This window comes from Protopterus annectens, chromosome 7.part1, assembly GCF_019279795.1.
Source record: "Protopterus annectens isolate FY-2018-M chromosome 7.part1, PAN1.0, whole genome shotgun sequence".
Taxonomy (NCBI): domain Eukaryota; kingdom Metazoa; phylum Chordata; order Ceratodontiformes; family Protopteridae; genus Protopterus; species Protopterus annectens.
The window spans coordinates 402,348,505-402,364,286 of NC_056740.1; the positions used below are offsets into that span (position 1 = coordinate 402,348,505).

At 37.7% G+C, this 15,782-nt stretch overlaps 1 protein-coding gene across 2 annotated transcripts in view; it reads left to right on the forward strand.

Annotated features, from left to right (window-relative positions):
* LOC122807796 (ubiquitin-like modifier-activating enzyme 1) overlaps window positions 1-15,782 on the forward strand; it is a 2,541,412-nt gene that overhangs the window by 589,830 nt on the left and 1,935,800 nt on the right. For both annotated transcript variants that reach the window (XM_044078854.1, XM_044078853.1), the window contains exon 11: window positions 9,821-9,928. In XM_044078854.1, coding sequence (XP_043934789.1) covers window positions 9,821-9,928 — 108 coding nt within the window. The remainder of the gene's footprint in view (window positions 1-9,820; window positions 9,929-15,782) is intronic.

Below are 15,782 nucleotides of genomic sequence, written 5' to 3' on the forward strand. Positions count from 1 at the left end.
ATGGCAAGTGACTAATCATTAGACTACCCTGTGTAATCTCACCCCATTTTATCCAAGTAAAGAGCACAAATAAATGCTTGCTTTCATCAACCATTACCCATACAGGAGTGGTTTGCTCTTTACTTACATTGATGCTTTTGTTGACAAAACTTTTAATTTCTTCCACAAGGAACCTTCTTTAAAGTGAATCCATTCCTTTTTTATTGCATTTTGTATGGTTTCTGACTTTTTTTTTTGTAGCAGTGGTATCTCTTTCTACCAGGTTCTACCTGCTCCATTCACACTCGCTCCACTGGGGCTCACTCTACTCCTCTACCCTGCTCCAAATCCCACCCACCCCGACTACTCCTACACTTATACATACATAGGCTCTACCCTACCTTCCCCCTGCCTCTCACAACCTCCCTGCAATCTTCCAGTTAAACCAATCTCTACCACAGTCACCTCTGTGACTCACTCCTCATCCAAATACTGTAAGCTCCTACCTACTCTACCCCCTTTTTCAACAAGTAGTAAGTAGTTCACGCCATACTAGCTCCCAAACGTACCACCACCCCACAATAATACTCTTAGCCACAGTGACCTCCATATTAATACTTGCACACACATCACTTCCACAACTTACCCCCGAAATAGTTGCCCAACTATTACATATGCCTCCTACCACCAAATGCACCATTATAGCTTCCAGAATATCTCCCCTCAGCTGTTTCCATACAACTTACCCTATTACTTAGTCCATAAACTCCTGGACTCTATACACAGCAAACCCAATCTCATAACTCTTACAGCCACTCCCTCCCAAAAACTGGACAATATATACTCCTAGCTAATCTCTATACTGTCTCAATGCAGTGACATCCACCTTAACCCTGGCCCCACTACTAATCATTCCTACAAATCTCCCCATAAAAAAATAAACTTTATGACCCTCAACATCAAAAGTATAGGTAACAAAATATCCCCCAGCATCCATCAGTGGATAGATCAGTACAAGCCCAACATACTAGCCCTCACTGAAACCTGCTATAGCCTAACATACATGACTCTGAATTCCTACTTCCCAACTACAGCCTACTCAGGTCTGATAGAACTCAAAGGAAAGGTGGATTAGCATTGCTCTATTCTGACAACCTTCATATCACACCATACATAAATGGTACCCCTACTTTTTCCTCAGCAGAACGTATGATATCCTTCCTAAACCTTAACAATACAAAAATAATCTGCATAATTGTTCTCTACATACCCCCAGGTAATAACACCCCTATTTTAGAAGACATACTCTTCTGGACCACCCAAACATTTCAACACGAAATTATTATTTTAGGAGACACCATCATAAGACTGGCAAAGAATAATAATATAATATATGGCGCTTTATGTGACTGCTGTCCTGCCTTTTATATAAGCAAGACAGAAAGGAAATTAAAACAACGCATATACGAACATAATTATGCAATAATAAAAAAAGACCCTAACAACGCCCTTGCAAGACACATAAGCGAACATCCCACTCATGGTTTTAGATTCACAGTTTTACATAGCAGACCATCGCACATAAGGAGTGGTCCATGGCAACTGCTTCTAGAAGTAGATGAATTAATGTGGCAGCTTAGGACTGTTGCCTATGTGTTTCCAGGTTTAAATGAACAAATATCCATCAAATGTATGCTTAAACTTTTAGCTTTAAAAAGATAACAACAACAATTGCTTTGATCCAGGCAAAGTTTGCTAAGTTAAAGCAACATTTTGGGTACCATTGACTCTTTGTGGTTATAATTTACTGTTTTAAAAAATGTAGGTTTTAAGTTTCTACCTTTGTTCTTTATCTTTTTAAAAAATGCTATAAACGTATGGTGTTTAATGATTAAATATTAGTAAATATAACGTATTTATTATCATATATTTTTTAGTATAGTTTACTTGATTGCTAGTTCTTTAATTGTTAATGAGATTATTACATTTGATTAGAAAATGAGACCATATATGGTGACATGCTTGTATTGGCATTTATCTGAAGAAGGTGAAGTATAGCTTTACCGAAAGCGCTCAGTAAAACATTTCAGTTTTATCTGCTTCTTGTTTTTATTGGTTTCCTTCGCTTTATTGATTAAAAAATGGCAAAGAATAATATTCCAACTACCCACTAACAGCATCAACCTATATGTTTTTTCTCAACTAATCTCTGGCCCTACTAGGTATAACAAACTATACACTCAAAACTTCCTTAGACTAGATCATGGTATCACACCCTTCTAAGTTTACCAATGCTGGTACATATCCAAACACCCTTAGTGACCACCTACGTGCCTTCGCAACTTGAGTAAACACTCACCCTCCAAAAACTTAACACCATAAAATCGGTTTGTAATCTCTCTAATTTCTCTTATGACAGGTTTAATGACCTACTATGCAAAATAAACTGGACTCCACTAAAGGTACTGTCATTAGACAAGGCAGTACCCTACTTTAACAATTGCTTCCTCAAACTACTGGATAGCAAGGTCCAGTTTGAACCAAAAGAATCAAAAACAATCCCGTGCCCTGACTAAGGAATGTAAACATCTAATGAGAAAATGGATACAGCCTGGGCTCTATGGAAACCCAGTAGTAACAAACAAGATATAATTACTTTATGCAGCTACGTAACCAAGCTAAAAAACTAGTTATTGAAGACAAACAGCTATATTAAATGGATACAGCCTGGGCTCTATGGAAACCCAGTAGTAACAAACAAGATTTAATTACTTTATGCAGCTACGTAACCAAGCTAAAAAACTAGTTACTGAAGACAAACAGCTGTATTATAGTCAGCTACAGCAGAAGCCAAAACTAATCCAAAAGAATTCTGGTCCACTATCATAACTCTTCTTCACCCCGGAACAAAAAAGGAATCCAAGGTTTCACTAAATGCCCCTCCCTGTTCAAATTGCTGAAGACTTTAACATCCACTTCATAAAATCTATAACTGATCTTATCACTAAAACCTGCAATACCTGCCACTCTTCTTCTTCATCTACCCCTAATACTCCCCACTCACGTGACCCAGACCCTTCTCACCCCCCCCAATGCACAGAACCACCTTCTGAAAACTATCCCAGTTTCACTCTTCAACCAATACCTACAAGCCTCATAAAAGATTACTGCACAAACTGAAACCCTGCTCTACTTCTGCTGGCAACCTCCCACCTGCATACCGAAAACTAGCTGCTGATTCGATAGCATACCCAGTCAGCAGCCTGATCAATAAATCCATATCTGAATCCATAGCATACCCAGTCAGCACCCTGATCAATCCATCCACATCTGAGTCCATAGCATACCCAGTCAGCATCCTGATCAATCCATCCATATATGAGTCCATAGCATACCCAGTCAGCATGATGATCAATCCATCCATATCTGAGTCCATAACATACCCAGTCAGCACCCTGATCAATCCATCCATATCTGAATCCATAGCCTACGCAGTCAGCATCATGATCAGTCAATCCAAATCTGACTCCATAGCATACACAGTCAGCATCCTGATCATTCGATCCTTATCTGACTCCATAGCATACCCTGTCAGTATCCTCATCAGTCGATCCATATCTGAATTCATAGCCTACCCAGTCAGCATCATGATTAATCGATCCATATCTGAATCCATAGCAGACCGAGACAGCATCTTGATCAATCAATCCATATCTGAATCCATAGCCTACCCGGTCAGCATCCTGATCGATCCATCCATATCTGAATCCATAGCCTACCCAGTTAGCATCCTGATCGATCCATCCATATCTGAATTCATAGCCTACACAGTCAACATCCTGGTAAAGTGATCCATATCTGACTCCATAGCATACTCAGTCAGCATTATGATCAGCCGATCCATATCTGAGTCCAGAGTACCTCGTATCTAGAAAAAAGTCCCATATCATCCCTATTCACAAATGAGATAACTCCACTGAACTTACAAACTTTCGACCCATAGCCATACTCTCCCCATCTCTATTCATTTTCAAGTCATGCATTACTTACAGAATAGCAACCTCCTTACAAACACAAAACATGGCTTTCTTCCTGACCACAGCATAACTACAGCCCTCCTAGCCTTCACTGACTTGTAAACATAGCTAGAGACACACAGGTTGCTATGTATCTGTACTATTTCTTGACCTCTCAAAGGCATTCGATACCATGTCCCACTCTTTACTCCTGAACAAGCTCCCTAACCTAGGAATTATCCCTCCTACACTAAATTGGTTCCACAGTTGCTGTTATAATCAAAAACAATCTGTAAAATGATCAAATGTTATCTCCTTTCTAGAAAATCCCACTGGAGTCCCGTAAAGATCCATCCTAGGACCCCTACTTTTTAATATTTTGCTAATGACCTTTGTAAGGCATCTACTAGTGGAACACTCATCCAGTATCTGATGATGCCACAATAATCTGTACCTCTCCCACACTACCGCAGCCTTTCTCCGATACTCAAGAAAGTTTATCTGCTGTTAAAACCTGCCTTACCAACTGCCAGCTATTCCTCAACCCAAAAAACAAACTGCTTCTTTTTCAGCAAAAGAACTGTACTACTAATTTAAACAACTTCAAAATTCTCTCTGCTAGTAACTCCACCATTGAGACTCCACCACACCAAGTTACTGGGTGTAGTCACAGAGGATCACCTTCAGTTCAGTCTTCACATTCAACAAAACATAAAGAAAACCCACCAGAAACTTGGCACACTCTACAGAAACAAACACACATTAACCTCTTCCAAAACCACCCTCAGCAAAACTTTCCTTCTACCCTCCCTACTTTATGGCGCACCAATATGTACCAATTTACAGAGCTCCTCTAGATCTAAAATGGAACAGTGCTACAATAAAGTGACCAAGTTGCCACCGACTCAAAAGCTAGAGCCCATCACTGTCTGTCACTAAAAAAACCTAAACTGACTAGAATTCCCCAACTGCCTATTATATATCCAACTTTTAACACTCTACAACATGGCCTACAAACGCCTAGCCTGCCCAGCATTAAATAACAGCATTACACCTTACAAATCAAGTAGAACACTTAGGACTGCAGATAAAGAGCTTCTCTCTATATGCAAACCTTCTAAGATGCTGTACAAAGCCTCTACTCCCAGTATGGTGCAAAAGGATGGAACTCGCTTCCACTTACTGTGAGAACGACAGCTAACCTACCTGCCTGTAAAACTGTACTGAAACAACACATGTTCAACTCCTGTCAGTGCCATTTCTCTGATCCAGGATAATCTCTTCTCCAGATCAGACTAGACTGCAACTCTCGTTCACTCTCTTGCCATATGTACTTAATTCACTCTGCATCATTTACTTGCATATCTATTTCAATTACTTGAATAGTTACCATCTGTCTTGTATCAATGTACCTGTTTATCTGTAACTTAGGTAATTTGTTACTATCTGTATAAAGCTTTATTTTTCACATTCCTGTATGTACATGCAATTTGTATGTTATCTATAAAGATTGTACATGTCTGTATGTAACCGGAGCTTTTCTCCCTGGGCCTCCGCTGAAAATGAGTTCTTTCTGGCCCAGTGGACCTTCCTGGTAAACAAATGTCAAATAAATAAATAAATAAAAATAAATTTATGGTGTGGCATACATGGGAGTCTTTGCCTTAGAACTGAGTATTCATATGTATATTAAAGTGCACTATAGCCCATATGTAATATATGTTACTGTGAATATATATTGTAGGTGAGGGGAAACAGCCTACTGTCAGGTCTGCCTATATCCATACTGTCTTGACTCTTGTGAACATGTATACTGTGGGCCTATATTTATGTAGGTATGGGTGCAACTGTTTTAGCCCCTGCATGTGTACCCCAACTGTATACCATTGTACTCCACTGTCACATTACCAGCAGGTGTCTACCACCCTCACAGTCAGTAATATACCAACCCTTCACATGTATATATCTGTGACTGTGTGCGAACCACCTCAGCTGTATATGTGCACGTGTCCATCTGTAGTAGTAGGCTGGGGTTACATAAGGGTATTCCACAGACCATTCCACAGACCATTCCATAACCTATCTGTGGCACCTGCTGTGTTTCAGTCTCATTCCACACCTGCACTGACGTGTATGTCTATGGCTATGTCAGTGTAACAAACTGGTAGGCTGATGTCTCCAGCAGTCACCTCCCCACAGTTATATGTTTTGTTCCCACTGGTGTCCTCATGCCATCCAAAAAAGGTGAACAGGAGTTGAGCAGCTTCAGTCATGCCGAGAATGACGTCCTGCTACAGGCAGTCATGACCCTTGGGTGCCACCTGTTGGGAAGAGAAAGTGCTCAGCCAACCTCCACAGTACCACATTTAGGATACAGTGGTCTGCTATATCAGTGCAGTCACACATGACAGCAGTGTCAGAGGATTATCATTGAATTAATCAGGCAAGTCTGCAGGAAGATATTCAGCATAAGAGTAGAAAAGTTGACCATTGAATGGGAGGGGTGTCAAATGCAAACCTAACCAATCAGGAGTTTCTGGCGTTCCTGTATGGAGAATATGAAGGTACATATATATATATATGTGTGTGTGTGTGTGTGTGTGTGTGTGTGGTGTGTGTGTGTATTAGCTGTGCAGTGTGCTGGCAGGCCTCACATACCAATACCTGTACAGACTGTACCAGTGCTTGCATTCATAACACAGAGCCTTATATAGATAATGGTTATTTGGATTCACTCTGTCTTATCTCATGTTGGATATTTGCGGGTCAGACCATTCCTGTGGTGTTACCCCTATAGTCTGGCTCAGTATAATACGCTGATGGTAGCATCTGTGTAGTGTCTGATAATGATGCTGAGACATGCAGTCACTGTCTTTCTCCCCCCCCCCCTGCTGGTTGGTCCTTTAGCAGTTATTCAGGGTGAAGGTATGGCTTTACCCACACCTGAACTACAGGTGGTACAGCCTGAGTGATTATCGTCCCCGTGGGGGTGCAGTACTTCAGCATGTATGAGACCAGTAGCACTGCCCCCGTGTGGCAGTTGCAGCAGAGAAGTGCATTGTTTGTAACATGCATATGCTGACAAAACAGCAGTCTAGGAGGGGATCCCAGAGGCATCTCATGACCAAACCAGCCCCTTATATGTGGATGGCACCAGCTGTCAAACAACGAATGTTCAAAGATGTCATCTGAGAAATGCCTGCTAATCCCTGTGCCAGCTAATTGGCCGCAACTTGCTGCTTCTCTACTTTTCAGGTAGTAAACGAGCTGTAACAGGGATGGCTATAGTGGGTGTGGACATTCCCCCTGGAGAGATGGCTACAAACATCTTGCGAGCTGCAGCAGGGAAGTAGTGCTGAGCCCCCCTCCCCCATATACTTATCTAGGTAGTGAAACTGTGCCTTCATCAGGATGAACACACACTCAGTGATGTTTCTGATATGAGGACAGGCAGTGTGCTACTACTGTTCAGTGATGCTGTGCAGGTTTTCTATCAACCAGGGCTCAAATGGGAATCATACATCACTGGAATCACAGTAGGAACATAAGGGGGTAAGATTTGTATACACTGTATGTGTGTGTGTGTGTGTGTGTGTGTGTGTGTGTGTGTGTGTGTTTGTATAAATAGATATCTATATATGTCTATATCTGTATATGTTTATAAACATCTGTCTGTATATATATATATATATATATATATATATATATATATATATGTAGAGAGAGAGAGAGATAGAAGTATTTTTTTACATTTCATTACATATTAATGAAAGTAACTTTAAATTGAAGTAATTTTTACATTTCTTTACAAATTAATGAGAATAACTTTAAAGCAAAAGAAAGCACAGTACAGACAATGCAGAAGTGCTACAGCATTCATTTACACAGAAAAACTAGCATTCATTCTTCACTACTTTACATGCTTATGAAAATTGCCATTAAATATTAAAATATCATATTAGCCATAATTTAAATAAGTATCACTGAGTAACTTTAAAAAACAAACAGATGCTAGACTAGTCCTTGTATAATTGTCATCCAACAACCAACTGCAAAAGTGAATACTGTTTCATTTACAGTGGCCTTTATTTTTTATGAAAACCACTCCCAAATACTGTGGAGTATTTCAAATCAGACTTTTCTATGTAAAGTGTTTTATATTTATGTTAGCAGTTTTCCAGATACTATAAGTAGTGGCACTGGGCTCTATGAATGTTTTTGACTAACAAAGAAAAACTTGTTTGATTGTATTTGGTTTGAATCATCTATCTACCTATCTTTTTTAAATAAAGCTCTGTTATTAAAAAGCAGTAGACATCTTAAATATTCTACTGCCCTGATATCAGAATAGTGGATTCCATGTCAGGTGAAACTGAAAAAGAAACCCAAAAAACAAACAAAAAATGGTAAAAATATAGGTGTGTGTATACGCCTGTTTATGTCTGCATATTTTCTTTGTGTGTTTGCGTGAGAGAGATGTAGGATCATTTGTGTGTGTGTGTGTGTGCATGTGTATATATATATATATATATATATATATATATATATATATATATATATATATATATATATATATATATACACATGGGTCTAGGACACATGCTCGACTAGCATATGTCCGAATCACAAAACATCGAACAATCATACATGAAAGCGCTTAACATCGGAAAGCGCTTCGGTGTATGTGTAGTTCAAAAAAAAAAAATCTACGTTTTTGCAGGGGGGCTTTGCCCCCCTGTGCCCCCCACACCCCCTACTTTAATATTCTCACTCCGAGATAGCACTACAGTGGGGAAAAGGGAATTTTCCCTTACCCGCACTGTAGTCCGATCTAAGAAAAAGGCACACATACATGGAAGTGCTTTTCGATGTTAAGCGCTTTCGTGTATGTGTGTTCGATGTTTTGTTATTCGGACATATGCTAGTCGAGCATGTGTCTGGATCCCATACACACACACACACACACACACACACACACACACACACACACACACACACACACACACACACACGCTGTTATTACATGATTATAATCTAAGTCACTTCTAAAATATTTCTCTGTGCCTTACCTCATAGACCTGGCTGCTTGCCTCTGTTTTATTAATTGCAGCAGAAAGTAATGATTTATTGGCTATATGCATTATAATAAACAACTTTGTAAATAGATGTCCTTTTGAGACTTGATGGCTCTATGCCCCATTTCATCAAATATACATCTTGAAGTATATTTAGTAAGAAGTGGCAAAGGAGTTTCTGTGTTGGGGGCTCAAAGGTTACTTATATTACGTACTGGACACAGGGGTTGAAACCCTGTGCGTGCGTGTGGACTTAACTTCCACTTCACCCAGGACATAAAAAAATTATAGTTTTCATTACAGGATTTCATTACAATGAAACATAGGATATCTGGCCACATACAGAAAGTCAGTTACAGCATGCAGCTAGCTTATATTTAAATGTGGTACATAGGTGCTCATGTATATAACAATAGAAGTGGATACGTTTTACTCTCAACATTTATAATGTAGTTAACATTTAAGTTTTGAAACGATGATAAAATCAGTCTATAATGACTTATTTGCTGGTATATTTAATTAAGAGTGATATATAATCTATGAACAATATCTTATTGGAGTTTTTGGTTATATGGCTTGTGGTAAGGATATTCGGATTGAATATCACATCAGAAATGTTTATTATTGGTTTATCTGTATACACCATTGACTTAATAACCGAACAATTACTTGTCATAAAGTCTTGTGTACAATGCAGATGCATCCAATATCTGCAATAATTCTCATCTGTTGTACTTGTATTTTTTCTAGGCATGTACAGGAAAGTTCACACCTTTGAGGCAATGGCTATACTTTGATGCTCTGGAATGCTTGCCCTTGGAAACTAATGACATCCTGAATGAAGAGACTTGTGCTCCTGTAGGTGGTTCTATTCTGAGCTCTACTTCTTTCATGTTAATATTGTATTTACTATAAAGCTGTTAGAATTTGTATAGTCTAACTGGCTGTCAAAAACACATTAAGGGCTTTTATTTTTATGTCATTTTATTTGTTCAAGGATTTTAATGGCTGACCTGGACAGATATGATCAAGATACGTGGCAAGAAAATGTAATTTATAGTAATCATTTGCTTCATAGGTATTTTATGAGATATTTTAGATACACTGATGACTTATTTTCATGGAGTGGAGAGAGATACAATTATAGATCTTGTACCAGTACTTGGCTCTAATAGCTGTTGCTTATTCTCACACTTTCCTGAGTAAATATTCGGATTAATTTTTTGAATCTGATCCTGAATGGGATGCTTCATTTTTTTAATTTGATCCTGAATAAATATATACAAGTATAAAAGAATCCTAACATTCAGGTAAACGTGCATGTTAAGAAGGATGGTGCTGTGTAAAGCGAGTTATCGCTGTCCACATTTCTTTAACTCAACACCTTCTTACCATTGTTATGGTTTGACTGTGTAGTTTGATCCCCTGAAAAAGATTTCAGACATTTTTCAACATAATTATTTCTACAGTTCTCTCACAAACAATATTTTGAACACTCCTATTTACATGTTTTTATAAACGTGAATTCTCTGGAGCATCATGGTGTACTTCCTGAAAAAAAATACTTTCCAAAAACACAATTTTTTTTTTTTAGGTTTGGATCCAAGAAGAAAACTAAACAGCATGTAACATTTTGTAACAGTCTAGCAAGCAATGGTCTATATTAGATCAACAAACACGTAAATGTTTGAATCTTAAAGGTCGACCGGTATACATCAAACATTTACGTGTTCAAAAATCTTAAAAAAAAAAAAAAACTAAGTAATAAATACATAAACCAAAGGGTGTAGCCCCCCTGCACCCCCCACACCCCCCACTTAATTATACCAACTCCAAGATCATGCTACAGTGTAGTGAAGGGGAATTTTCCCGTTTCCGCTCTGTAGTGCACTGATGTGCAATCTCGGTGTTGGTATATTTAAGTAGTGGGGAGTGCAGGGGGGCTTGTCCCCCTGCTAAAACCCTTTTCTTAATTTTTGTTTTCTTTAATTTGTTTTTATTACATTTTTGAACATTTAAATGTTCGATCTCTAAAGGTCGACCTTTAGAGATTCGAACATTTAAATGTTCGTTAACGTAATATAGACCCAGCAAGCAATGCTTATGGCCAGTACTTTTTAAATTATATAATTATAAAGAACAATTTGATGTCTGACCCTCACAGTAAGTTTATAAAAGATGTAGGCTCCCCAACAGTATAGTTTCCCTTTATATATATATATATATATATATATATATATATATATATATATATTCTGTCTGCTGCAAAGCTTATTCCACTTTTTATACGCAGATGTATTTTTGCATATGTCTTAAATTCAGCTATAATCTTGGTTACAAAACGTGTAATATACCATCATTGGGGTACATATGGATTATATCACATTAGAGAAATGAAGGGGCTTTGAAAGAATGATAACTTGGGTATGGAAGTACAATAACAAATAGGATGTTCACAGTGCTGTAACTAAATATTTTCTTTCATTTCATAATCAGGTTTTAATTATTTTCATTGTATGCATATAATATTATCCAGTGAATACAGGAATTCTTAGCCTGTATGTAGCCAGGCTTGTTCGCACAGAGGGATAAATTCCTGACTAAACCCCAGGTGACCCAAGTTTCTGTAGTACCCTGCTGGAATTGACATGGGAAAGGGTGGAATAATTTGACACCGTTAGCTCATCTGTCTTCACTGGAAACGGTTTGGAAGGGCACATACTCAGGGGACATGGTCCTGTGGTAGAGACCATGATGATAACTAGAGACCATGTGAGAGCTCTGGCTCTTAGGTGTACATGGCAGTCCTGAGGGGTTACTTTCCTATAAGAATTGAGTTTACACACTGTTGCGTTGTATGGCGCACCCTTGTTGAGGTCTATTGCCTGGAGCATGCTACTGTTTTTGTGCTTTCCAGTTAGGGTTAAAAAAACAAACAAAAAAAAACATGATGTCAGCTTAAATGATAGACTGTCTTGGTCAGCTGTTACCTCTGCTAAAGAGAGAATAAATGACCACTCAGCTGAAAGGGGAGATAATGGTCAACATGCAGTAGGAGAGGAATAAGCGTAAAAAACTGTCGTGGTCTGTACCTATAATTTATTATGATAAATACTTTTCATAAAACTGGAATATTTTTCCAGGTAGCTTATTAGATTATTAATATGCTCTATAAAGTATATGTATATTTAATTTTAGTAGATGGTATATTTTGGTTTTATACCAACCAGTGTGTAAAATGAAGGTTAAAAATCCACAAGCAAAACCCCAGCTTATACACCAGTGATTCGAGACCTGCATTTATTCCATTTAGAGTTTAGCACTTTCATTTCACTTAGGAACTTTTTCAGAACTAATAACATATACAAATACCCTAGTATGCATACTCTAACAATACAATGACACAAGTCTAATATAATAATACCTTTAATCATCATCTTTACAGAAAAAAATCCTTGAATAGATATATTAGATAAAAATACATAAATACTTTATCAACTCTTTATTAAAAATATTACAGTAAAAAGTTTACTAAACCTACAGCCTGACATATATATGTTTGTAAAAATATTGGTGTATTTATATTTAATTTAGTTTAAACAGACTTTCTCATAATGTAATCCTTTTAAAACCTTAAATTACATATAAAATATATGCACTGTGTATTATATAATAATATTATTTGACAAGTTCATATTTTGCCTGCCTTTAGTTCCAGTATATTTCATGAAAGTTTTTGTCATTCAACCCCAGTGGTTGTGTGGAATTCAGTTTTTTCTGCTAATATATTCCCCTGGACTCTAATTTGTCTTCCTAAAAGTCACTGTGGGTTGATTGCAGTATTGTGTCCAAAGTATAAAAAACACATTTTTTTTTGTAAAAGCTAAATGCAATCTCTGTGTAATCTGATTGGCAGGGCCAGATCTAGCAGTAGGGACCTAGGCAGCTGCTAGGGCCCCATGCTAGCAGGGGGTGGGAGGGAGACCACAGCTTTAAATTAAAAACAAAATAAAAGTTGTATTACTTTGCTAAGTGACCATGTACTATCACTTTTAAAGTTAAAAAAAGAAAAGTTTCCTGCTTTGTCCATGTCCACATCTTGCTGCTTTTAACCAATGAAGCGGGAGCAAGCATGCTTGCATGCAGAGATGATGTGGCATGAGATTTCAAAGCAGGACTAATGTGCAGCTAAAGTAAAAGTAGGCATTTGTTGTTAGCAGCATTGCTTCATTAGCAGGTCCATACAGCATCAAGTATGACCTCTGTGTGTGTACAAAATGCTCCATTTAATTATGAGGCTAGTCAGAGTAAGAGGCCCTTCTTAGTTATGGGGCTTGTCAGAGTCAAACCCTGTATCTTAGGTACAGGGGATAAGAGTCGTAATCCAGCTGCCAGACTCAATTTCTTCGGTACATAAAATATATGTTGATGGAAAACCTGTTGTTCTTTTAACTTTCTATGGGATTTAGAGTCATCTGCTGGTCTGACAGAGAAATGATCAAAATGAGAGTTAGGTGTCCTGCAAGCATGTAGCCACCCCCCCCCAAAAAAAAATATGCTATATGCAGTATTTAATCTGATTTGAGTATGATTTGTGTGTTGTTGATCAAAAGCTACTACTACAGCAATTATACTGTCTGTAATTGTTTTGTTGTTAAAGAATGAATTCATTCATTAATAGGCCTGGATTGTGTAATGTAGTCTAAACAGGTTGCATTTTAGTAATACATATTTACAGTACTTTATTTAGAGCCTCTAGCAAATGCATTGTTTTTTTTTTTTTTTTACATTTGTCTAGACATACAATCTACATTATTTAGTGATGATCAGACCAGTCTGATCTTCATCGTCCATTATTTGGTCATTGTTGCATATTAGTGTGGTAAACCTTTTTCTACGAGATCAGATTGTAAAGGATTCCTGCATTTAGTTAAAAACTGTTGGTCTGGAAGTTAGTTGAGAGAACTAAAGCTTTGACAAGGGTGCAGGATTTAAATCTTTCTACCTTCTGTGTGACACTGAGGAAGTCTTTTAACCAGACAATGCCTTGTAGCAATTGGTAATTTGTGCAGACTCCTTAATGGTCACTGAGACTGCATGCCTAGTAACTATGAACCTGTTGTCGCTGTTTGCCAGACATTTCCTATTACATAGTTGATCTATTGCAAGAATTTTTTTTAAACAATAAACTTCATTATTGATTTATTGCTTATGTCTTCCCCATGGTTGGGTAGGCGTTTGAAAGACATGCGTAAATGGGTGTGCCTTCGCTGAAGGTTGAACGTTGAGCTGGCACCTCGGCATTTGTGAAAATCTACTGCCAATCATTAGCGGACCGGAGTTCTGCTGTGGCGACCCATAACCGGGAAAAGCCGAAAAGACAAACAAACTTATGACGTAGGAAATCATAACTTTATATAAATGTAAACAAACCATATTGATATATTTTTCAGTTGCAAACATTATACAGCACTTATCTATTCAGTCATTGTCAGTCAACCATTACATAGCTCATTCAATTTCTGCCTTCTGTTAAACCTTATTCCTTCTCCAAAACATTATTCTGCATGTATTGTTCCCACAATTCCCATTTTTTCTATGTAATTTGCTCCTACCTTTTCTAAAGATCCCACTTTCAGTTCTTTTACTGCTGTTACTATATTCACTAGTTCTAGTATTATATTGCCTAGTAATTGATTTTTTTGGCAGCCACCATAATTGGACACAGCGAGGCCTTACTTATGACTAGACAATTCCGATTCTGTGTCACAGCTCAACAAAAATAAGTCCTTCGTTACACCAGTCTGCTCACCCAGGATTTCTGACAGAGTGGCCTGCAGGAGATTTTTGAAGTCTGCCACCTCACTACACTCCCAAAAAATATGTTCACAATTACCTCTTTCTTCTCCATCACACCTCCAACATTTGCAGTCTACCTGAGAACAAAATATTTGGAGTCTGCTTGAGGTATACAAATACCAATGTAAACACTTCCAAGTAAACATCCTGAATTTTCTAGACTTTGTTGCATATTGAGGAACCATAGTTATATCCTACCATTGTTTCCTTGTGAATTGCTTATCCGATCTATCTTCCCAATCCTTATTAACCTTCTCTGATTGATTCCTATAGTTATCATGCAATATTTTATATTCCCTACTAATTATCTCTTTTTTAACAGCAGCTTCTATTGTAGATTTCATTAAAAACTCTACCAGTGCTGGTCTTGTACTTAGGATCCCCCTATTTCTTTCTGTTTTTTATTTTCTGATATCAATCCTTGATAGGAAAGGCAGTCTCTAGCCTGCAGTCCAAATTAATTATTGACCTCTTCCTATTCTATTACCTTTCCCTCTCTAATTATTTGCTCCCAGTACCTTGGTTCATTTGCCAGTTTTCTCCAATAAACTCCATCCCCCTTTCTTATTCTCTGTACTCCTAATTGTAGTCCTCCTTATCAGAAGAATTTCCTTTCTCCATTTCTGTTTTGGCGTAGTTCTTAGAATACTTTCTGCTACTTTATGAATTCTGTATGTTATTGTTATTCTCCCTAAGAATCTTTAGTACTACACATCTACCATTATTATCTTTTTTCCCCTCTTCTTTTCACTATTGGAGCTCCTCTCACAATTAATAAAATGGCTCCCCTTTCCCTTTATCCCAGATATATTGCTGAATAACCATCCTGAAATCCTTTCTTTATCATATTTAC